General features: G+C 44.3%; 2 protein-coding genes and 1 pseudogene across 5 annotated transcripts in view; all 3 read left to right on the top strand.

Annotated features, from left to right (window-relative positions):
• Positions 1–7,203, top strand: part of DGKD (diacylglycerol kinase delta) — a 61,418-nt gene extending 54,215 nt beyond the window's left edge. For 3 of the 4 annotated variants that reach the window (XM_053952055.1, XM_053952054.1, XM_053952052.1), the window contains one exon: positions 183–4,325. In XM_053952055.1, coding sequence (XP_053808030.1) covers positions 183–272 — 90 coding nt within the window. In that variant the 3' untranslated portion in view covers positions 273–4,325. Of the gene's footprint in view, positions 1–182; positions 4,326–7,122 lie in introns of those variants that run through there. The other variant, XR_008432656.1, reaches the window with a different exon arrangement.
• Positions 7,204–8,765: 1,562 nt separating this feature from the next.
• Positions 8,766–17,161, top strand: LOC128793091 (vitamin K-dependent protein C-like). Its single transcript, XM_053952059.1, has 9 exons — positions 8,766–8,845; positions 9,180–9,263; positions 9,645–9,805; positions 10,707–10,731; positions 11,251–11,361; positions 12,062–12,202; positions 12,549–12,658; positions 13,546–13,663; positions 16,499–17,161. The coding sequence occupies exons 2-9, from the start codon at positions 9,197–9,199 to the stop codon at positions 17,059–17,061; spliced, it is 1,296 nt and encodes a 431-aa protein (XP_053808034.1). The 5' UTR covers positions 8,766–8,845; positions 9,180–9,196; the 3' UTR covers positions 17,062–17,161.
• A 1,983-nt stretch (positions 17,162–19,144) lies between these two features.
• Positions 19,145–24,232, top strand: LOC128792999 (uncharacterized; annotated as a pseudogene).
• The last annotated feature ends 1,041 nt before the right edge of the window (positions 24,233–25,273 follow it).

The raw sequence follows: 25,273 nt of genomic DNA, 5'->3' as shown, positions 1-25,273 counted from the left end.
GCATTCCTTAGTAGCTTTTTGACATGTGGTTTGAGGCTCTGTAAATAACTCTCAGGTTTGGAATTTTTCTGGTTGATTTCCTCCTCTCTTTGTAACTGGCTGACTAGTTTGTAACTGTTGCTTGGCCACCTGGAGTTTCCTTCTGCCTTTCTTTTAGTGTAAGGTTTTGTTTTTTCTTACAGGACCTGGGTGTGACCAAAGTAGGTCACATGAAGAGGATACTGCACGGGATCAAGGAGCTGAGCCGGAATACTCCTGCCAGCGAGGCTTAGCCTCTGTTTTCACAGCCTGTGTCTACCATTCTCCCTAACTGCACAGCAGTCACCTCACAAAGCAGATGTGTTCACAACTATCGCTGCTGAACAGCCGAATTTTAGCTGTTCAGAGCTCATATCAACCAAGCATGGTGCTACTTTTTTCCTGTGGGGTATGGCTGCATCCATTGGAGAGGCACTTCCTCTGTGGTTGACAGAACCTCCTGGAGAGAACTCACTCGCTGTTTGAAGAGCCATGTCCTGTGTCGTGGGAAGTTCTGGTTCCAGGGACACTGCAGGACTCCTGAGAACTGCAACACAGATACCTTTACTGGATAACTTCATCACAGTAGAATCATTCAGGGCAAAAGATGTATTGGCCAGTCTTAATTCAGGAGCATCTGACAGTCTTTTCAGACCCAAAACTTTCCTGTTCATCTGTGTGTCACACCTGTATTTAGCATATTTAAGTGGGACAAAGCCTCTCCTTTCATCTTGCTAATCCCTTTTTAATGCATCTGTAGCTGTGTGTAATTTGCATCTGAAATTCGAAGCCAGTGCAGACCTCTTCCAATGAATATCAAGTGATTCTCATTCACTCATGCTTTTGCAACAAACAGTGCATGTATTTCAGACAGGGTTTGCACCAGCTGGTGGGGCCTTCTGCTGGGCCTGCTCTCCTCTACCAGCCAGGGGCAATGGTACAACCTTTAGGTTGTCACAAAAAATGTGGTGCTGAATCGTCACGGACAATTGTTCAGAAATTCCTGGCAGTAAGAAAAGAAAATTCTGGAGAGACAAATGGTTACAGGAAATCAGCTCTGACATTCCTTCTTCTGAATTCATCTTTGAGAGACCAGATAAAAGGGAGAGGAAAGCTAATGAGCTGTTTGTGCTGCACAAGAAGGGAGGTATAGGACAACTTGCTTCATCTTGAGGGAGGGAGCAATATGACTGTCAATGGCCCGGTGTAGCTTCCTGCCTGCTCAGTACCACTTATGTGGCCACAAACACGAGAGCTGTTTCTTTACTTCAGCTTGCAGTGTACAAAACTATTTCTGTCACAAAATAAGTGATTTAAGTCTAGTACTTGTATCTTTTCACCTGTCTAGGTTTCAGTAGCTTTTCCACCTTGCTTCTCTTTCTTCTGCCTTGCTCCTTCACTCCAGGGTGATACAAAAGATTAGAGTAGCTCACTTCTCCTGGGCTGTACCCCTAAAAGATTCCTTATGCTGTCAAACATTGGGGTTCCTGTAAGAACTCTGAGAGAAGGAGATTGTTACTGAGCAAATGAGCATCATAATGAAAACTGGAATATATTGATAAATTGCTTTTGGTACCAGCAACAGTGGAGCATGGAAAAATTAGTGCCTCTGAATCAGAGTTTCTAGATGGCTGACCTCAGTTGGGTGGCTGTTAAAGCCCAAGACCAGCATGCATAGTTATATCACCATCTTTATCACTGCAAAGGGAATTTGGCAACAGTCAGTGCTGTAAAACTTGGGAGACAGCAGAAATTTTTAATTACTCTGTCATTTTCTGTGTATTTATTTATTTTTTTCATTATTATTACAGAGGGGGCTTTTCTCTCTGGCTACAGTTGCTGACAGAAAAGCCCACATACACAGTGGCATAAAAGATAATTTGCTGAGGACATCATTCTTTTTTACTTGTAAGGATTTTTATCAAATTGATATCACTTCTCTAGTCTAATAACAATCAGTCAAATTAGTTTATATAAAGATTTGTCAACTTATAAAGGCTCTGGGCTGATTTCGTTTCAGCTGGGCAAACTCCATTGAATTCCCTAGTATTTCACCAGGGGTTATTCTGACTCTGCCTGTCTGTTCTAACCAGACACATTCACCCATGTGTCTCCTCGCAGCCTGGCGAGTAACAGGGTTTGCTCATGAGTAGGTAAAAGAAGACTAAACATGCTTGTTCCAGCTAGAAACACAGTATAAATAGTGTGGGGCCTGAGCAGGAAATATATCCAGCCTTGCCCTGAATGTATTTCTCCTATGTATATGTTGGCAATTGCTTCCATAGCTGTATTTTTTATTTATCAGTACAGACTCCCTCTAACTATATTGAATTCCTGAGGTATCAGGTAAGTAGGAATTGCAAGCATACTGTATTGCTTGTTGAGGCACAGAGCAGTGTCTGGATGAAAATGAGGAGAAATCTCTTCAGGAGAGCCTCAGGATGCAGCCATCCTCAGTGGTGGTGTGCAGTGACCTCACAGTGTGTGCATCACACTGTCTATCTCAGAATTGTGCGTGGCTGGGACATCCATGTGCCTTCCCAGGAGAGTGCAGCAGGAGGGCGAGGCAGGTGATAACTCCAGAGAACAGGTGAGATCTGTGTTTGTTCTATATGCAGTGAAGGAGCTGTTCTGTAAACTTTCCCCAGCAGCTTCATGATTAAAGATGCATAAACAATAAGCTCTTGCCTTGCATAAATCCTTGAGGGATTAAATTCTTGCTTGCATAGAAACAGCTCCTCTCTACTCTTCCTGCCCAGAGCAACAGAGGAATCCAAAGAGTTTTTACACTCAGGTGTGTTCCTTAATTCATGCCATGTCTATCAAGACCTGATGGCCATTAGCCATTTGCATGAGTGATGAGGCCTGCACAGATGCATCTTCTTTTTTTTTTTTTTTTTTTGCTTTTTTGATCTGTGTGTCAATGCCTTTAGATCCTTTTTGTGCACATGCACATGTATCAATGGGTTGACAGCCACTATATTCCTGTCTTACTTATCAGAGGCAGGAAGGGAGTTCTTCCTTCTTCTAAGAGCTAGAAAACAGGATCCGCGTTTAACCTGAGTGCCTTTAAATATTTATTAATGTTTAGATCTATGAAACCACAAAGGGTTGTAGTTCTGTGTGTCTCACTGGGAACAGTGCAGATTTCTGTTGGCGAGATTTTTGTGAATAGATGAAGACAACTTGTCTTGAACATCAGTGAGTGCTATCAGTGAGTGCTATCTGCAAAGTAGGGAGCCAGGTAGAACTCTTGCCTACTGCCTGAGTTTCTCTTCTGACATCTGATAATTTTTTGTGGGAGAGAAACTTAGAAATGACAATTAGTAAAAAATATGCTGCTTTGCCAAAAAGAGATTGTCCAGCAGTGTCAGGAGCACCAGCCTGAGAGAAGCTAGAACTGCACATATCAGACACATGTTTAGTCCCTGAAGAAAAGCAACTCCTGTGAAAGCCATACAGCACCTTCTGTTCACATCCTTCACCCCTGGCAGTGGCTGCAGTGAGCTGGGCACAGGGTTTCTTCTGCTTGGAAGAGGCTTCAGTCCAATTTCTCACATTCTGGCACCATCGTGGATATTTAATGGCAGATTCTGGGGAATGATGATTGGAGCTAAGTGAGATTGCGTGCAGTGGAGACTGAAGGGAGGTTTGGCTGTTGGCAGTGCCCTGCCCTAGGCTGCCCTCAGGACGGCTGGTAGAGCCTCTTTGTTGTACCTTGTGGGATGTTGGCAGGAGCCGGCACAGTGGCCAAGGGGAACTGTGCCACTGGGTGCCTGGTGGTGCTGGCCTGGCACCTGGGAGCCTCCAGCTCTGCTGAGGCCTTCAGTACCAGTGCTACGTCTGTTTCTGCACCCAAATCGTATGGAAAGCTTCGATCATTGTTTTAGTGTTATTTTAAAATGTGCATAATAGCGATGTGATTTATAAAACAGACTGTTTACAAGACATATTTTGTATCTTAAGTTGTGTGTACTGTAAAAAAGGAAAGGATGAAAAATGATGTTTTTCTACAACTGTCAGCAGTGACTGCATGTCTGTATCATTCTCCACCAACTGTTGTTCCTCAGGGGTCTCCCCACCATTCCTGCGATCCTGTTAAAAGCATCGGGAAGCAAGTGAATCCCTGTACAGTCTTGGGAAGAAGGTTTTGTGCCTTAAGAATGGGACCTGCTTCCCTCCTATTTATTTTGTTAATTTATACAGTGATTACCATGGAAATGTCTCTTGGGATTTTTTTGTACATAGTTTACTTGTTGTAAATATGTTTTTCTTGTATATAAAGTAAACATGTTTCTGAGCTTCCAGTAAGGATTCTCTGTTACTGATTTTGTTGTGAGAGGGCTGCTGTGCCCATCAGATGGGAACCAGCTAATAAAACCTGTGCTGTGATTAAATGGTTTTATCCTGGCTTGCACCAGAAGTTCAGAGCTGCTCCTTAGAGAGGAGGGAAATGGTAAATGTAAGTGTTGTAGCAAAATGTAAATTTTGTAGCATTTTTTGTGTTGGTTTAATTGGCATGGAGTAGAAGGCATCAGGTAGTTTAGTTTTTTTAGCTATGTCTTGCAGTGAACGAAAGATGTTTTAAATGTGGTGCTTCTACTGGTGCTCATCCTGATCAAAGCTCTGCTGGCAGCAAACCCACAGCTCGATGGGAGCACTCTGTCAGACTCAGCAGGGCTGTGTTGGTTACTCCTCCTCAGGTGGCTGTTCCTGGCCATGGTGCTGCAGTGCCAGGATGAGATGGGAGCAGTTGTTCTCTCCTGCACCTGAGCCTCTGCCTATTCCATTTATTGCAGGCAGTATGTACAGTGACTGGAATAAGTGAAAATACATTTGCAGAAATGTGGGAGAAGTGAATTTTCAAATGAAATGTAGAAACTGAGTGCCATAAATGACACCTGTAAACTTGAAACAAAAAAATTTGGAGGTATTTGGATGAGCAGTCCATAGAGCGGATTGTGATAAGCTTTCTCTTCTGTCTGTACAGATTGGTGTGTTCATAAGATGCTGATAGGAAACTTCCAGCAGATTTATTTAGATTGAGAGGATTGATGTAGAGTTTCACAGTACTGTCACAAAGTGGGTGGAAAGTAAGTTACAATGGTCATGAATATTTTCCATGTGAAAAACATCTTTGTACGTGCTAATTAAACAGAAGTATGGAGAGAATAGTGTATGGAACAGGAACATCGTTCTAATGTTACATACTCTTGCATGATGAAAATGGTAAAATTGAGCATTACAGTGTTGGTTACCTGGAGCCAGAATAAGGAGAAAAGAAGAACTACTGTGTTTACTCACACATGCATCAAACCCTGAGTGTCAGGCTCTGCTTTAAGTGGCACTACAGAAAACATGCAAAGAAGGCAGCAGCAGAGACAGAAGATATTCTTACTCCTCTGATACAGGTTAATTAATTTTGGTATTTTTTTAGTAATGTGGCAGAAGCTAATAGAAAAAAAAACTTACTGCCCCACTCAGTGTGTCATTACAGAATGTCAGACCTCCTTCCCAGGGCTGACATCCTCTTGGTTTGATTTAACTACCTAAAGGATGTCAGGAAGATGGAATGGGTTGGGAGGAAGGTGTGCTGTGAAGATCTCTACCAGTGAGTTTAAATACAAAAGTATGAATAACTGTGCACCCCCTAGCTGGGCCTGGAGTAGCTTGAGGTGTTTAATTCTCATGAGAGCAGAATGAAAAGGTCCTGAGACTGGAACGTGACATTCCACATTGATAACAGCTAAAAGAGTGATGGCAGTTCTCCAGCAACTTCTGTCTGAAGAGTTCTAGCATTTTGTATTTACCCAGTGGCCTGGGAGTGTTTTTCTTTACAAGAAAGGAAGAGCTGAGGCAGTGTGCATATGACCTAGAAGACCCCTTTGGTTGACTTCATGGTAAAATGCAAGCCAGTTGTGGCCTATGGCTTTTCTTTATGGGAGCAGGGAAGCAGGTGGCCTAAGCTCTCACGTCCTCCTCCATGAGCAGGTTGGTTTGCATTGATGGGCTGCTCCAGAGGAGGAGTTGGAGCAAGGTGATGGTCTCTCTTGGCAGAGGCTGTACAGAACTGCAGCCCCAGCAGCGAGCAGATCCCAACCAGGGAAGTAACAGGCTGGGAGGAATTTGATATCTGCACAGGTTGTTGAATTCCTCTTGTTCCCAGGCTGCAAACTGGATTCACAGCACTTCCCAGCAGCACACAGGCTCTCCATGGAGAGGTGTTCTTGCCTTTCTGGCACATGTTCCAGTGCTCCTCTGAACTGTGGAAAACCTTGGGCTCTAAGGACCTTTTCTTTTAAGAAGAGCGACCTGAGGAAACTGATACTTCAGCTTGGGTTTCCTAGGGAAGCAGGTGCAGTCTGTCTGGTGCTGTGTGTATGAGCCTGTCTTTCCCCTTTTAATGCCTATTTGGAACTGCTCTCTTGTTTCAAACAGTTCACAGGGAGAGATGATGGCTGACAGAACACTGTTTCTGTAAGTCTTGCAAGAAATCAGGACTTGGGATGAGAGGAAGACTTTGATAGAGTTCTGGCAGGTAGAGGCTCCAGTGTGCATATAGAAAGTAGGCTTGGTGCTTTTATTGCTCAGTGAATTGTTCGGATTTGTTGCAAATAAAAAGTTATGAAGTAGGAAGTGCTCATAGATGCAGCACAGCATGATTGCTGAAGAGCTGTGGGGTTTGATTTATGTGATTTTTTTTTTTACCACTTCAGTTTCCTTCTTTATCAAAATTTACATCTATAATTTATTTAATTTGTAGAAATTTACATTTTTAATTTCAATTTAGAAAAATTTGAGAGGAGTAATTTGGTGGTCCTGGCTAAGAGGCTAAAGGCCAAGAACACATTTGATAATTTGCTTTTTTTTTATTTCAAGGAGGTGGGTTCTTTGATTATTAGTGCCTGTTCATAACACACTAAATCAGAAGTCTCCACAGTGCTAATTTAAATTTATGGAGCTTCTGTCTTGCCATTCTCTTGTGAGGTTTCTATTTTCTCCTCTTTACCCTCTTCTAGCCCTCCTTAGAAAAAATCCTATTTTTTAAAATGAAAATGAACTAGAAAACAGCCCAGCACTGTGATTTTTTTTTTTTTTTTTTAGATTGAAATTGATCCCCTGGCATGCAAAACTTGAAGTACCTGGACCATCTTTTCTTCAATCCCCTGCACCTGAAGTCATAAGATCACCTGAGAGCCCAAGTGCTGGCTTTTAAAATACTCATTTCTTCACTACAATGGCAGGAGAAAACAGGAAAATCAAGCCCTCAAAACAAAAGGGATGATGAAAAAGTAAGTTAATTCTTACTGAGTATCAGTACAGGAGTAAAAAAAAAATAGGATGTTTTTGGGAGGCTGACCCATTGGTTTGCATGTTTGAGGTTGGCAGTTGGTGTGCATGTCCTGAATTTCCACTCTTACTCAAAACCATGTAACCTACGTGGTAGCAAATGGCTGGGTAAGCTACAAATATGAATAATACATGTAATATAGGGTATTACCTGTGTATCTATTTAGGTTTCCTATTTTACATTTCCTGTCTTCAGGTGTGTTTCATAAACTCAATTTGCAGCAAAAATCTGTTGTCATTAATCTCAGTTGAAGTTTTCTTGTTGAATGGCTGAAGTGAGGATAAAGAACATACCAGTAGAGCTTTGTAGTGCACACATCTTCCCCAGCTGGGATATGGATGCAGCAATCTTTTAAACTGAAGTCCCAAATGGATGAACTTCATTTAAAGAGAACTTGTTTTCAAGAAAGTCCATGGCCAAATTTGTGAGGGAAAAAGGAAATAAAAGTTTTATAAGCAGTCAGGGCTCTCCTAATCAGTGTGACGGGGATGTGAGCTGAGATGCTGGGGAGCCCATCTTTCCCTAACCTCTGGTGGCACTTTCCCTGATGAGGGACCCCAGAAGACTCCTGGGTGCACAGGTAATTTGCATGAAGATGCTGTATCTTCAACATCAGGAAGAATTTCTTCCTGCAAAGGGTGGTCAGGCATTGGAAGGGGCTGCCCAGAGAGGTTTGGAGTTCCCATTACTGGAGGTGTTCAAGGAACAACTGGATGTGGCACTCAGTGCTCTGGGCTGGGTGACAAGGTGGGGATCAGTCACAGCTTAGACTCAATGGTCTTGGAGGTCTTTTCCAACCTGAGTGATTCTGGAATTCTGCTGCACAGCTCACAGAGATGCCACTGCAGACACTGTTTGCAGAGAACTCGGACATGCTGCTTCCTACCACCTCCAATGCAAGAAAATATCTGAAAAGGATTGGGGGTTTTCTCTAAATGCTTAGTGTTCAGAATTCAGTAGAATACTCTGTTCTGATGAGAGCTAACCCAGGACACCAGAAGATGCAATATGCTGATACAAGCATCTGGTATCTGCTCATGGCTGTCAGGGGTGGTTAGTTCCCTTTGCTGTTTTGTGGTGGAAGCTTTGATGAGCAAATGAAGTGGGAGGACTGTTAAAAATTGCAATATGTGTCTCTTTCGGGTGATTGTGTGCTGTGAGAAGAGGGCAGGATCTCTCAAGAGACCGCAGCAATGGATATGTACACTTGCAAATAATATATAACCATTTCTACTCACCAGAAAATCAAAAGAGAAAATGGTTTGAGAAAGGCAGAGTGGGTGCCTCAGCTGTTTTACTTTTCCCCTGTATGCAGGTAAATGGTCAAGCTCTCCCTGAGCTCTGTTTGTTTAACAACTAAAAAGAAAGCACTTAATGTCACTCCAAAGAGTAAATATCTGAAGTTATGGATTAACTAAGTTCCAGCAGAGCTCATGGAGGAAGAACAGATCACACTGATTCCCACTGAATAAAGCAGTAAGTGCTTTAAAAGTATTGTATCCTTTGAGATTTCCAAGTACAGCTTGCTTTAATGGAGCATGAAGCTTGTAAAAAATGTCCACTGACAAGAGGAGGGTGTCAGGACAGGCTGATGTATTAAAGGGAAGGAGCAGACCAGTCTGGAGGGACCCTAGTGAACAGCTGCTCCAGAGCTGGAGTCAGAGACAGGCACAGCAGAGCATTCAGCAGAGAAGTGGCTTTCTGAAAAGCCAGTGTGCGAGCTGGCTGAGCAGGATGGGTGGGGACTGTCTGCAGCAGGGTCTTGTGTCACTCGGCAATGTGCTCTTCTTGACACCTGCCTTCTCCTCAGGTGACTCCTGCTGCAGGATGTGGAAGCTCCTCACTGTGGGGCTGCTGCTGGCTGCCTGCACTTCCTGGAGCTGCTGCACCTCAAGTAAGCATTCTTTTGAGAGATGGCCTTCAACCTTTCCCAATCAGTGGAGTTTCATTTCCTGCTTCCCTGTTAGTCAGAGGGGGTGGCTGGAATCATTCCCATTAAAGGGGGGTTTGACTTTCTTTAGCAGAGGTTGACAGACAGTGCTGGGGCCATGGCAGCTGTCTGGTCAGAGCCCTACTGAGCCCCATGAGATGTCAGAGTACACAGGGCAGAGGCTTGTTTCTGCAGCACAGGATAGACAGCACATGGTGTCTAGGGCAGCCTCTCTTGCTGTACTGGAGAGAGGCTCTTGCTCTTGTAAGTGTCCTTTGGGAAGCACCACTACGAGTTTTCAGGCAGCTCTTTTCTCTGCTTCTGCTCTCACCTTTTTGCTTGCAGTATTTTACAGCAGTAGAGACGCAAACCAAGTGCTGAGAATCCAGAAGCGGTCAAACACTTTCCTGGAGGAGCTCAAGTCAGGCTCTCTGGAGCGTGAGTGTGTTGAAGAGGTCTGTGACTTTGAGGAGGCCAGTGAGATATTTGAAACCAAGGAAGCAACAGTAAGTTGTTTTTTTTTTAGCCAATCAATGATTTTCTTAAAATATTGCAATCCAGAGTGCAGGAGATCATGCTGTCAGTAGTGAACACAGATCTTTCCTGACTCCTCGTGTGTAGGCATGGTTTTGAGTGTCGCTGTGTTACAATGATTGTCAAGTTACTCCTCTATAGGCCACAAAGCTTGGCTACTCAAGCATGTCCCACCTGACCCACCTGGTGAGGTTTAGGTTCTAGACAGTTAATTCCAATCCTTGCTTGACCCCCCCTGGCTATTCTTGCTGCTACTAAGCTTTTCCCAGTCTTTCCCCTTTATTGTCCATTCCTTTGTTCCATTGTTGTCCAGTCCTGGCTGCTTTTCAGTGTATCTTCCAAGTCTCCCAGTTATGCCTGACAAACATTTATCTTATCACTACGTTCTTTCTCTCCTTCTCCAAACTCCTATTTTGAATTGGACACTATGTTTACTGTCTACTGATTCCTGCCCCTTTCCACACTCAATTGTTGTGTTGGGTTGTATCCCTGTTGCTATTTTTAGCAGAGTAAGCTCAAAGCATAGGATTACCCCATCCTTGCTGTCCCTAGAGGAGAGAGGGGCTGTCCTTGGAATGCCCATGTTTTGTCTAACTGGGCTTAAGTGAACTCAGGTGACTTACCTGGCAGTAAGTGCCAAGAAAATGACCTGCAAGGAGAGCAGGGGAGTCTGTGCTTAGTACAGAGAGTACAGGAGGATCATTGGCTGGTTTTCTTGGTTCGTAGTGCCAGTCACTACACTGCCAAGAAGAATGAGACTGATGTTACTGACCCAAGTGCTGTGTCCTGTTGGCCAAGACTACAAAACACTTAAAATCCCTCACTTTTTGAAAATGGTTTTCTCGCTGTAATACAAGTTTTATTTCTCCACAGCTAGAATTTTGGAGCAAGTATGTAGGTAAGTAAAGACTTTCCCAATCACTTTTCTCTGCTTCCTCAGGAGTTACCAGTACTCAGCCTTCTTCCTGCCATGTGTCATATACTAATTCAAATTCTCATTCTCTCTCATAAGGGGTGTGCAGAGGATGTTTTCCTGTTCTATCATACAAGCAACCTTCCTAAAACACTTGAGGTGCACCTGTACCTATCATCAGTCATCTTCCCAGAGTTAAGGAATTGGTGAAAAATGCTTTGATACTCTAACCATGCCTGACGTGGTCCAGCAGTAACCTGCTGCTGCCCTGCCTCCTTCAGGCTTTACTCTTTCCTCCCCTTCTGCCCACTCCACTCACTCTGCAGATGTAATTGAGAACCCAAAGGGATGGCCCTGTCTCTGGCCAAGTGCCACAGAGGTGTCACCATTAAGTGCCAGAAACATGGCTGACACTTGGGAGTCTGGGGAGGGTCTGTTCGTGTTGATGTTTGATCTGTGAGCTCTGTATGGTTCAGCGACTGAGTTTTCCTACCTCTGTTTCAGATGGAGATCAGTGTGAGCAACATCCTTGTTCCAACGGGATCTGCAAGGACAGTATTGGAAAATTTTCCTGCATCTGTAACAAAGGCTGGGAGGGGGTTTTGTGCAATTATGGTAACTCTGCATTTAATTCACTATAAAATAACATCCTTTGTGACGGGGATCTCTGTGTGATAGGGATAGACACTTCAGTCATTGCACAGCATATTCTTTCTTTACTACTTTCTTTACTAATGTGATTTCTCTCTTGCTTCTTGATGTGGTAAGAAGTTTATCTGTGCTTATCTAAAGCAAAATTAGCTTTGTATTGCCATAGGATAATTTTAGAGGTATGAGATATCTAAATTTTGGACAATACTGTAAATAACTCTGTGAAGAAGAGGTTTACTTGAGAATTGTCAACACAGGGATTATGGTGGGGTTTTTAAATACAGGAGAAAACCCAATCCACTGCGAATATTTTATTACTGTGGCAGTTCCTTCCTTGGCCAAAGCTGGATAACATATTTAGGGCTGAGCATTGTATGTCGTGTATCATCAAAGGTTTTCACTGTGGGAGCTGGCACATAGTGACAGGGCATTTTCTGTTCTCTAGTCTATAGTAATCTGTTTCCTCCATCTCCCCACTCCCTGATTCTGGACCTAGGTCTGTTTACTTTCTAGGGGCCTGAGTGTCACTGAAGGCCACAACTGTCATTCTAAATCCATTTACAGCTGTTACCCACTTGAAGCACGATGTCACTTTGCCACCTTACCTTTCTGTGACTCTGACTTCCCAACTCCACATCTCTCTTGCTGTTTGTTTTTCCCACAGAGGTCAAATACAGCAACTGTTCCATGGATAATGGGGGCTGTGAACATTTCTGCAGGGAGGACCCTGCTGAGCAGCATCGCTTGTGCAGCTGTGCATCGGGGTATCAGCTCAAGGATGACCACACCACGTGTGAGCCTGTAGGTAAGAGCAGGATGTTTGTAGTCCAGCTTTGACAGAGGATGATTCAGACTGATGTAAAAGAGTTTTAGGGGAGATTTGTCTGCAGTGCACTTTGTACTCATTTTCAAAACATCTATTCTGTGAAGAGTAACTGCATTTCCCAGCTCCATACCCACTTTATGGCCCTTTATCCATGTTTGCCTCATGGAGATGTAGAGGGGAATCAGGAGACTGCCTCCTCTGCCAAGCACTAAGGGACTTCCATGAAGCCTCTGAACAATATTGCCTAGGTTAGACAGAGGAAATCCTCTAAAAAGAGGATTGGGTGACCTGAGCTTTGCTAGTGAATTCTCTGCATCTTCTGCAGTGGAGTTCCCCTGTGGAAGAGTGAAGTTGGACTACATTGAAGGCAAAGCAGATTTCAATATTCGGCTCATTGATGGAACAGCTGGAAGAAGGGGAGGCAGCCCTTGGCAGGTAAGGAGAAAGGGATTCTTTGCCACAAATAGATCAGGCTCTTCCTGAACTGCTCTGCCTCCCTCTAGCTCCAGAAAGGCTCTTGTGTTGTTACTGGTGGTGTCATATGAAGTTAAGATTCCCTTAGCTTTTTCAAAAGCATCCCAAAGGCTGGAGTAGCAGGAAAGAAGAATTTGTATCTGTGAGGATTCTTGACCTTGTTAAGTTTTTGATCTAACTGTGCCAACACTGCCAAGAGAGAGGATGGTGATGGCACTCACCTGCTCTGTTGCTCCATCCTGGGGAACTCATAGTGTGTGATGTGTGCTTCAGCTCCTGTAACAGCCTTCCAGTGGGAGGTGATCTTCCTGCCCTTTCTTATAAGCCTTGTCTGTCATAAATTCAAATTAGCAGACTTAATCAGCAAAATATGCCATGGCAGGTTGGCTTATTGCAAAGAAAAAGGAGACCTCACAGAGCTTACCATGGAACTAGTGAATGGAAATAAATAGCGCCTGGTTCCCTTTGATATTAAAGGGAATATTTAGGGCAGTGTGAGAGCTGCAGCCTGAGATGATGGTCTCTGGTGTGGGACACAGCCCTCATTTGTGCTCTGAAATTCAAAGCTTTGAGTACAGAGTGCTTTTTTGCAGTGACCAGCATCAGCCCATGATGATTTGGATGAAGCCAGCCCTCATTCAGGAAAGACATTCAAAACTTTTTTGTAGGTATTTCACAGATACTCTATTTATAGAACTTTTGTCCCCCTATAGAGTTTTGGCTTCAGTGAATGTGACATGCTTTGGTGCTTGATAAGTCTGGGTATTTGGCAGCACCCAAGAAGAATAAGTACAGTATTCTGTGAGCTGTGCTCCATGCAGTGTCACACCTCCCTTGTCTTGTTTCAGATTATGCTGCAAAATACCAAAGGGACGTTTCTGTGTGGGGGTGTTCTCATCCATCCAGCTTGGGTCCTAACAGCAGCACACTGCCTTGAGGAAAACAAGGGGTTCAGAGTTAAACTTGGTATGGAAAATCACCTGTCCCTATGTTTTTTAAATGTAACTGTTTATTTCCTAACATTTATCATCTCAGGGAAAAGACTGGCAGGTTCTGAAGACAAAAGTCCTTGGCTGTAGGAATGGTCTGTCTAGGCACTATTTACTATGCACCTTAGCTTAAAACAAAGTTTAGTAAAAATCTGATTTCATTTGAGCTATTTGAGCCTTACTCTGGAAGTGAGCTGATGTCTTCTGAGCACTGCTGCTAGTCTGTAAAGTAGAAAGTCTTGGTCTCTTCAGCCTATGTTTTTCTGGTGGTGAAAATATTTAAGACCATCCCAATACTGAAAAAAAGTCTTGATCCCAGAAGGAGAATGTCACAGGGCCTCTTCCTGCCTTTTCATGTATTTAAACACTGTTACTTAAGAATGTTTCACTGGAGAGGTGCTGCAGAATGGCAACACTGCCTTTACTTGCTCTGCTGCTCTGGAGCATGAGAAAATGTCACTATGTCAAGTAAGTGCTTCTCCTGAATTAACAGACAAAGATAATTAATATTTAATTCACACTTAGATTTTTTTTTTAGACAGTGTTTTCTATCTAACATTGGTGTTGAGGCCTAATAGCTCAACTGCTTGCTTTCCATTAGTGAAAGGATAGATTATTCCCAGTATTTGTGGAGAGTCCTGCCAATATATTGTCTGTGTATATAGCCTTAAAAATAGATGTCTGTGTGCATGTTCCATACACACTGTGGATGTGCAGATGCTTGAGAGCAGGGACAATAAGTTTTTGTACATCCAACATAAAGAACAAATCGAAAAGTGTGTGATGTAGCCTTTGGTCCTCTTAGTGCCAGAATATTCACCTTTTCACAGAGAGACATCTGTCACCACAAAAGCAGTTCTCATCAGAAAAACCTGGAGACATCTGTGAGCGACAAGGAGGAGAGTTTCGGATGAAGACATCGCCATGTCCATGCGGACAGCCAGGAAAGTGCTTGTACTGAGCCTGCACAGGTGCTACTCAACCTGTGTCTGTCAGGCTGGGATACCCCACACCCTTCTGGACTTTTCTCACTGCAGCTTGCCATCAACAGGAGCAAAACTGGGAACTTGCATCGGAGTTTACACTTGGCCTGGGGAGAAGTCTTGTATCAGTGCTCATGTGGCATTTTAGTGTTTGAAATAGAAAGTTTGTTCTCGGAGTAGCTGAAGTTTTGGAAGATGGATTTGGGAATAACACAATATTTCCTGTTTGTGGCTCTTGTTCCTGCATCACCAGCCTAAGAGCATCCAGAAGTGTGTTCAGAACTCCAAGAAGATAGAGCGGATAGGTGGATGTAATGGTTCTATTCGAATTAATGTTTCTGCCTTCACAGTTTGGTTTGTTTTTTTTTTTTTTTGTGCCAGCAGCAAGATTATGATGGTCCTTATTGTGTGGAAGGAATTTGATGCGTTTCCACAGCCTCTGGGTTCAGTACCTCTAGGTGTACATCCGGGATTTTTGGAATTTAAAACTCTGGGGGTGGATGAACCACCAGAAGTCAAAGGGTGTCCCCCCGGGGGTGAGGGAGTCTGTCACTGCAGTGCGACAGGTGTCACCCGCTGGTTGGTGGGTGCCTCAGGATGGAGACAGCTCGTGGCTGTGCTGCTGTACAGAGCGTGTGGCCCCACAGCAAGTGTGTTCCTGCACAGCCACTCTGCCCCCCTCAGAGGAGATGGTCTGACAGTGCTTGAGTCCAGAGTTATTTCTGAGGCCTAAAGCAGAGTTTGTATTTGTGAAGGCAGGAATAAAGCCCTGCCAGCCAGCCCCCAGCCACAGTGACTTCAGGCTGCCTCAGGAGTGCTGCAAGCACTGTCACCGCAAAGAAAATAGATTGTGATAGGAGAGAAAAACTGATTTGTGATTGTTGGCTCAGTACTAGCAAGTCCATCAGGGGCTCGTGCCACTCAGTACAAGACATCAGAGCAGTTTCAGCTGTCTGCTCCAGCCACATGTGAACTGTCCATTTTCTGTCTGCAGAGGAGCAAGAAGAGAGACTCAGAAATAAATGGTCTGGAAGACCAAGAATCCAAAGCTGGGTTTAAGAGATCTTTTGAGAATATATTTCTGTAACTACTGTGGCTTGTAAGTCCCTATGCTTGGAGACACTCCTTACAGAAAAAAACTTGCAAGACCTCATTGACAGCCTGCCAGAAAACCTAGCTCTGCCTTTCCTATTGTGATGTATCACAAATGCCTTCTTGCATTTCTGGCCCTTTTCAACATAGATTCTTGCTTGCTGTTCCATAACTGCTTGGCCCATGAAGTAGCCATGATCTTGTAGCACAAATAGCAACTGAGGAGTCTTAAGCAGTGAAAAATTCCTTAAAATACATATGTAAGATTTCAGAAAGGAATAATCTTACCTGTTGGTCAACTTTATCTTCCAAATGCTGACATTCAGCCATTCAGGCCCTGGCTATGTGGTGTAAAGCTCATGTCCTGTTGTAAATGTCCCGGTTTTGTGGTGGACTTGCTCTCCCAGCTTTGAATGCTGACTCCAAAAAGGTTTTCCTCCTGAAGGTGGCTCACATTGCACAGGTGTACTGAAATATGAACACCACAGGGCAATTTGGTTTCTCAGCTGATAACCAGAGCTCTAGAGGTCTATAGGTTTTCATGATTTTTGTAAATATGGCAAGTTTAGAGATTTGTCCATCTGTTAAGAACACTGTTAACTTATGACACAAACAGTTGTATTACAAGAGAAGTAAAAGCATGGAGTGCAGTCCTAATGCCCAGTGTAATCCAGATGCTTTGGTCTTCAAAGTAAAGGAAGCTTTGACAGCATCTGTCATCTTGTTTGCTCTTCCAGGTAAATTCCGCTTCCGTCCTGAGGCAGATGAGCAAACCATTTGGATTGATAAATGGGTGACCCATGAAAATTACACCAAGAAGACCTCAGATAATGACATAGCCATGCTGCACTTGGCTGAGCATGTGATGTATTACAAATACGCGCTCCCAATCTGCCTTCCCACCCGCAACCTGGCAGAGCAGGAGCTGATGAGGAGTGGGAAGCAGGTGGTGGTGACGGGCTGGGGCAGCGTGAGCGAGGATAACCAGAGCTACGCTGCTCTCCTCAGGTACATCGAAATCCCCATCGTGCCCCACAACGAGTGTGCCCAGGCCATGAGCTCCCATATCTCTGACAACATGCTGTGTGCTGGGAGCCTGGGAGACAGGAAGGATTCCTGCCGTGGCGACAGCGGAGGCCCTATGTTCGCTAGATATAAGGATACTTGGTTTTTGGTAGGGCTGGTGAGCTGGGGTGAAGGCTGTGGAAGAAAGGAGAAATTTGGAGTCTACACCAAAGTTAGTCAGTACCTTGAGTGGATCCAGCACCACATAGATACATCAGCTCCTTTGAAGGGTTGATTCTGATCCAGAGTCTGGGATGTTGTGACTCTGTGCTAGTGACAGTATGCATTAAAATGTACTGTTAGATCTTCAGTATTAAATATTGAGTATGTGCTAACCTTGTGTGCTGTTTTCTTTGGTATCTATTTTTTTTCCTCCTTTTTTTTATTGTTTACATTGGTTTGTTGCAGGTTATGTTGTTTATTTGTGGCATGGTCCTACTTTGGCCTTGCAGGAAAGAAAATATCCTCTGTTAGCTGAGATGCTGTACATACAGCATTGTAGAAAATAAGGTTGTCCGTGGTCAGACAACTCCATCTTTGAAATAAAAATGTCAGTTGTGTAAAATGTCTGAACTGGCTGCGGGGGAGACAGGAGGGGACACAGAAATGTGTTTTGCAAATAACCTAGAGGTGCAGTTCTGTAATTTCAGCTGTACTGCAAGGTATTACCCACAGTAACTGTTTTGGTTTGCTTGGTATTTGTATAATTTTCCTTTCAACCCAGTGAAATTTTTATTCCATCATTACTACCTCCAGTTCTTCACACCTTACTCCAGTGTTCAGAGATTGTTGATTCAGCAGATTACTGGAACTTACCTGTATTTTCCATTCTTTGCACACTTGATGCCAGATTTTACCCTCCCAAACTTCCTTAAAAGAGAATGGGAACTCTCTTTAGTGTTATTCCCAAAAACCTGAACAAACAAACAAACACCAAAACCAAAACAAACAAAAACCAGAAACAAAACAAAACCCACTTTAATTCCAGGCTTCTGCAGGCTCTATTTATCATGAAGTCTCTAATTCTCTTCTAACTAACAAGCAAGCAAACACTTCTGTTCATTCCTGTTCTGTGGGTGTAATGGGCTCCAGGCTGTGTTAGCACTGCCGATGCTTTTACTGATAAACACATGTTTGCTTGTATCTCTATGTTTATATCAGTAAACAAAGACATACAGCACCAATAAGTCCATAGGAAGTAGCAATAGTCCAAGTGAAGTTTAATATCACAATTTATACTTGATTCTAATCTTAGTACTTGAGACTTGTTAAACATAATTAATATTGTAGAAAGAAAAAGGAAAATTATCTCTGCTGTAGTGATGTGTTTCCAACATCTCGATGGGCTTGGATGCATGTTTGCATCAGTGAAGAACTTCAGTCTGCTCTTGTGACGAGATTGTTAAACAAAAAAAACCCAGGTATAACAAAATTTTATTAGAGTTTGTAAGAAGTTTAATATGATATCAGCAAAGAGGCTTAATATCTCTTAAATTTGTTCCCTCAGAAGCTGCCTCTGTGCTTATTCCCAAATGAGGATTCTGAGTCATGCACTGAAGAAGTAGCAGTCAAACCAAGGGCTTCTGTGTCACTTGCTGGCTCTGTCTCTCTCCTCTCCTCGTCTTTTTGCCTTGGGACAGGATTTAGGGATGGACGAATGTTAAAGAATAATGCTTTGAACAGCAGCCTTCCCACCAGGCCTAAACTGAGAAGAGGGAACCTGTAACACTGACTTGCACAAATGTGTTCAAAGCCAGTAAAACACAGGTCTGAGTAACAGCAGAAATTGGAGTGGCTGTGACTGTGACAGGACAATATTTGCCTGCCTGCTGGTGACTGCTGTGAATCCTCCTGCACACTCCCAGCTCTGCATATTTCAGCAGAGGTTTACAGAGCAGCTTGTGTATTTTCCAAATGGCTTGGTTTTACCTGCTGGAAGGCCATGGAGTGTCAGAAATCTGCTCTCAAAATTTCCATATTTTCCTGAATAAATTTGTTGCAAAAGCTGGCTTTTACTACTGAAGGATATTTTTAAAAACATTTTGATTCTCTTTTTAATGCACCTGTGTATATTTGTGGAAACACACATGAAATTTTCTTCTGATTTTGGTTTTCTAATGTGTTTCACAGAATCCAGGTTGTCTCTCTTCTGTCAATATTTGTGACAAGTTAATGATCAACGTCTTGACCTCATGGCTGTTCCTGGTGTACATCCAAATCTCTTTTCTGTCTTCCTCTAAAAAAGGAAAGAAAAAAGTGAGTATAATTGCATGGTTCTGTTTAGGTGAACTCACTCTGGATCCTGTGTTTTTGAAAACATGCTGCAGGAAGCAGAGGGGTACATGCTGTCGAATCCTGGTAAATCAGTCAGCGTGGGAGGGTAATGCCAAGAAATCCAAACTTCTGTCTTGTACCTGTGACTCCAAAGTACGTGGTGGTTGGTGCCTGGCCGGGGTTGGAGTGGATGATGTTATTTGCCAAGACCATCAGGAATTGCACAGTAGCTGCTGGAACTGCTGGAGCTCTTAGCTGGTTGTGTATCTGCCTTGGCACAAGAGCCAGCACAGCGGGGACTGAGCTGTGGCTGGGAGTGGCACCTGCTCCTCTGGAGCCTGGCCCCTGCACTCCTGTCCCAAGGCTTTTCCACTGGGACTCTGGTTCAGACCCTGCACCACAGCCTGGGCTGGCTCAGCCTCTGTCTGTGGGGATTCTTGCTGGGCTGGCTTGGAGAAACAAGGCACATGAGGTCAGACTGAACTGGGGAGATTCTGATTTCTTTGTCTCTGCTCTTGTCCTCTTGCTTCTATTTCATCATTGTTGCTGGCTGGTTTCCTGACAACAGACTAATTTGATTCTTCTTTTCCCTCTGAAGGAAGTCAGAGTGTTCTGAATCTCACTGACATGGAGAGCAGCTCCTTGGGATATTTCTCCTGCTGATGTGCTATATCAACAGCAGCTGCCCATTTTCATATTCAGGTAGTACTTCTGAGTTACCTTTTTGTGTTACTGTGACAATTTCAGCATTTAAACTGAAACTACATTCCTGTTCTGCACACAAAGTCCTGTGGGTTGAAGAAACACTTTCTGAAATGCACAAGAAAAAAAGGCAGGAAGGCAGTGCTGGGCCTGCATTCTGTCCTGAAGAGGGCCCTGGGCAGGCTGCTCCTGGCTGATGCTACTGACTCAGAGAAGGCACAGCCATGGGCCCATGTCTGGGCAATGAGCTCTGCACACCTCAGTTGGTGGCCAAGGGGCTGTTGAACATCATGGTGTCAGAGTTGTTCCCGGACTCTTACTGGAAGGTTGAGTACCATCCTTGGACAGGAAAAGCACTGTGTTGAGTTCAACATGACACTACATATCCTAAGCTCAAGTCTTTGTTTCTGTCATTCTTCCCTCCAGCACCGTTTCCTGTGGCCTGATCAAAGCCAGGTGGGCTCTGGAGGAACAGCAGCTGGGGCTGAAATGGCTCTGCAGGGGCCAGTGGGAGCACAGGGATGTTGTGCCCAAGTGGAATGGGAGCACAGAGGACACAGTTAGACAGACAAAACTGGAACATGGTGATGTTGGGGAAAAGCAGACTTTAAAGGATGCTTTTGGACAGGGCGTGTGCAGAAAGGGTGACGCTGGACAAATGGGGATGGCAGGAGAAGTTTTCAGCTGGAACAAAACACTGGTGGGCTCTGGGACCCAGAAGCCACTATGGGACAGTGCTGCAGGGCAAGAGCTGGCTGTCGCTGAGCACCATGAGGCAGTGGAGGAGAATGGCAGGCCAGGGGAGCCCCGGCTGCCCAGGGTGAGCCGAGCCAGGGTCCTGCAGGGCAGAAGGAGAGCCCAGCACCTGCAGCCAGGCGGGAAGGAGCGGTGGGAAATGCAACGGGAAACACCAGCGATGGGAGGGCTCTGGCCAGAATGGAATGGGGGCTGTTCAGCCTGGGAATGAGGTGCTGCATCAGGGCAGTGGCTGGGGAGATGTTTTAGACAAGCCTCAGTCCACCCCTCAAACCACCCAGACAAACATCAGCTCTGCTTTGGACTCCAGGGAAACGGGAGGAGCACCGTGGACATTGCCCCTGGCAGGTAATACTTTACTTCCAATCTCACCATAAACACCACACCTAAATGCTTTCTTACTTTAGCATCACTGGGTCCTCAGGAGGAGCAGAGTTCATCAAGCCATTATAAAGTTGTTTTTTCAGGTCAAGAGCAATGGAACCACATGTATTTCTCAGTCTTCTGCCAGGCTTTTTGATAATAGGGACCTTAAATACCTTTATCATTCTTCCCCTTATCTTGCTTTTGGATTGGAATGTTAATACCCTCTCTATTAAGTCAGTCAGATCATCTGTGCTTTCAGGTCGTGTCTGCATGTTCTTGGGGAGAAGCCAGGCTTTGCCTCCTTTTGGAAGGCTGGTAATTTTCACAAGGCAAGTTCCATGGCCAGGTGAGGTTCCTTAGAATGCTGATCATAGTAAGGGAGGTAAAACTGAGGGCTCAAAGGTGAAGGCAAGTGCATGTGGCAAACAGGGACAACTGAATGTTTGTTTCCATTGTCTTGTTTTGGATTTTAAATCATGGTTTGGGCATTTTTTGTGCATGTCCTTATTTGTTACTAGTTTTCACTCTATTGTCTCTGGTCAGTGTCCTAGTGCTGAGTTAGGGCACAGAAATTCTGATCTAAAAAACCCTTATGTTACCCTCAGTCTGTTTTACTGCTGTCATACAAGTGGATTTCCCAGTTCCACACATCAGGAGGTATTTACAGGTAGAAGAATCCAAGGCTGAGCCTGGGTAGACTGTGCATTCATTGTGCACTTTGACAAGTGAAAATGTCACTATTAGCCAATTTTAGGTGTTTCTACTACCTAGCCTGATTCTGGGTTGGTAGATGGGAATGTTGTTTGAATGCTGCCCAACCTGTACATTTTCTTCCAACTTGTACATTTTCTTCTTGAAGTGTTACCATCAAAGAAGTTGAGGAAGTTTTAAATTTTCCTTACAGCTGGCAATTTGTAATTTAATCTTGTGTATATATATATATATATATATTTAAAATTTTCATTCTGTTTTTTTAAAGAGTTTTGCATAACCTAAGACAGCAGCCTTTTCTGGTAATTGTTCTTTGCTACTTTTCAGTGTTTATTTCTAGCACTACTGAAGAGAATTAAAAGCATCAATAGTATATAGAATTAAGTTAAAATGGGTCATGTAAAACTCCAGGAGCTGGACCATGGTAAGAGGCCAGACTGTGTCACACTCCTTTCCACTCTTTGATTATGAACTTCACTGGAGGCACAGAGTACCAACATTTATGCTTTTATTTCAGTTTAACACATGAATTAACAGGTCTGGGAAGTTTAATTGAGGAGATGCTGAGGCAGTGATGGAGCTTATAACTTTGAACAGACAACATAGACATCAAAAACAGAGCAGCATGTTTTAACTTGTCCATTTGCTACTGTGTAGATGATTACAAATTTTATTATAAGAGTCCCAAAGAACTACACCTCGTGTTTCTGTTCCCAGCCCCCAAAACTTTTCAAACCACATGAATAAAATCACAGTCATAATTGTTCCTTCTGAAGAATGCCAGCCACTTCAGCAGGCAATTTCTTTGTGAATATTAGTGATTTAAAATAGTCTGCTCCCTTGTCCCAGCAGTTGAATCATATTATTAATTTCACCCCCGCTGTGCTTGGTGTGCTGGTCATTCCCAGCAGCCGTGTTCCTTACACAGGGTCGGGCCTGCAGCCGACAGGGTGTGCAAGAGCCGGGTTCCACCTCTCCCGTCCCGCAGGTGCTGCTCCGGAGCGGCCGGGACATTGGATGTGCGGCGGGAGCCCCCTTGGCCGGCGCTGGCTGCTCAGGGCTGGACACTGCCTCGACCTTGTCAGCCCCCAGCACGGCCCCCTGGTGAGCACGGGCACCTGTGACCGCAGCTGTGCTCTGTGTGACACAGCACGGCAGCGCTGAGACAGGCCCAGCCGCTCTGGGATTTAGGGAGCACCTCATGACCAGGTGGTGCTCCACCTGGTCCCTTTTGTTCTCACTGAGAACCTGGGAGCACACACCCATTTTAGCAAACTCACTGTGCACAGAGACTGAGCACATCGAGGGGACACTTCAGGCTGAAGAGTTCCCCCAGGGGACAGTCTGAGCTCAAGGTCATTTTGGGTTTCAATCAGCCTTGAGATCAGTTTCCTCCTGTGCTGCCTCTTCCACTAAGCCTATAACTGCCTCAGAGCACAAAGCTCCTCTCCCCAGCTCCAGCCACAGGAACTGGAGCCTTTGTAGCAGGAATGCTGCAGCAAACACAGTTTTGTGCCTGAACCCTCGAGGAGAGGAATGTGTAGTGGGAGCAAACAGCGTTCCTGACAGGAAACAATTCTCCAGCCTTAGACCCAGCTGCAGCTTAATGCTGATGTCAGGTTCCTGAGTGGAAAACATACAATTGCATGGAAGTTTAGACACAACAGTGCTTACTAAAAACGACTGACAGTATTTATGGAAAATAAATAATCTCTGCTGATGTGTCAGCATCCAGGCTCCAGCTCTGTCCTGCCTCCAAAGGCCACCTGGAGAGTTTGGACTGCAGGATCACAGCCAGCATCAGAACTCATTGTCACAAGCAGCATCTGGTTTGGGCTGTGCTACCTTAGAACAAAAGATCCAAGCATTATAATCCCCTATCATTCCTGTTCCCTGTGAAAATATCACCAAGGCTGTTCAGTTTGCTTAAATTTTTAACCTGTCCTGACTGCAGGAGACAAATACCAGAGAGAATTCAAGGAACAAAGATAGCTGAACGGAGCTGAACATGACAATTCCAACAACTACAGTGGTGACGTTGCTCTGCTGCTGTTTTGAATGAGTCCGTGATTCCCATCTGCCTGCCCAGCCCTATCCTGGCTGCACTGCTCTCCAAAGAGGGGAGAATGTGGATGGGCAGCAGCTGGGCTGCCACACACGAGAGGGCTCCAACCCTGCGCTTCATCAGGAAGGTGCAGCTGCCCATGGTGGGCCTGGAGCACTGCCAGCGGGCCATGGCCAGGCAGCTCAGCGACAGCCTGCACAGCGTGGCCACAGCCGCTGCCTGCATGGGAGACAGCAGGGGGCCCTTCCCCTGGCCCTCCAGGGGCCCTCTGTCACTGTGTCCCACTGCAACACTTCCTTTCTTCTGGGCACCGTCAGCTGGGGCTGGGGCAAGGGCTGTGCCAAGCAAGGGAAATACGATGTATACACCAGAGTATCCAACTAAATCCCCCAGACCAGAGGTGGTTGAATGTGTAGCAGATTCAGAAAACTTTTCCATTGACTTTTATAATACCACCTCTAAGAACAGGATCAATTTTATTGATTACAGTGTTTCAATCTATGACACTATGCCTGCTCAGGCAATGGTGTAAGATCAACTTACCCTCCAAGAAATTCTGACATATATAAATTGCTCTTTAAGTATTGCTGAGTAAAGTACTTGTGTATAATAAAGAACCATCTGCAAGTAACAAAGGAGATATAACTCCTCTTAATGTGAATCGGGAAGATTTTTTTGTTTTAGAGAAAGCAAGCACTTAGCAATTCTCAAGCCTGTGTTCCTACAGGCCCACAGCCCTGTGTGAATTCAGTGCTCACTGAAGGAAATGCAGTTGTGGTAACGATGTCCACCACAAGACAATGAACACAGAGGAAGTGCTGAAGTTCTGGCACTAAGTACAACCTCGAGTACAAATCAGTTACAGGTTTGTATTTACAAATCTGTATTTGTATACAAACTTGTATTACAGATCACAATTACGGATGCTTTCCAATACAAAAACTAGTGTCTGTATGGAATTGTGTGTAAACCGAGCAGGAACTGACCTAGCTGCAGGAGGATAGGAAAGATTTTATGGCAGGAATTTGAACAGTTGATCTTTGTGTTTCATGTTAAAAGAAGTTTTGATTTTGTGACCCTTTCTTACAATTGACTGTGAAGTTATAATTACAAACCCCCAGCACTTGTCAAAGTCTGTTCTTACCATTCCACAACAGAACCTTTGTTTTCCTCAGAAAACAAGTAGTGCTGAGCTATTATGAATAATTTTGACTGGAAGAATTTGTATTAGGTCTTAGTACACAAGACCACCAGGTTCAGTACTTCAGGGAAACGCCTCTTAGGATGTAGAAGTAATAACCCCGAGCAACCCCCATAAACAGTAGTACCAGACTCTAGCACCAGAACTACAAAAAAAGTTGGGGGATGAAAAAAAAAAAGTCCCATCTAACCCCTGAACCTCCCAGGCCAAACAGACGCTGGCTCTGAACAGCTGGACACAGTTAAATTATTTTTCACAGTGTTTCATCTGCCACTATGGCAGTAAAAAATGTCTTGGCTTTCAAGAAATTAACTAAAAAAAAAAAAAACCCAAACCCTAAGCCCCTGAAGGGCTCAGCATACTAAAAACACA

This window comes from Vidua chalybeata, chromosome 10 (assembly GCF_026979565.1).
Source record: "Vidua chalybeata isolate OUT-0048 chromosome 10, bVidCha1 merged haplotype, whole genome shotgun sequence".
NCBI classification, from domain to species: Eukaryota; Metazoa; Chordata; class Aves; order Passeriformes; family Viduidae; genus Vidua; species Vidua chalybeata.
This window is presented reverse-complemented; position numbering and strand designations above follow the sequence as displayed.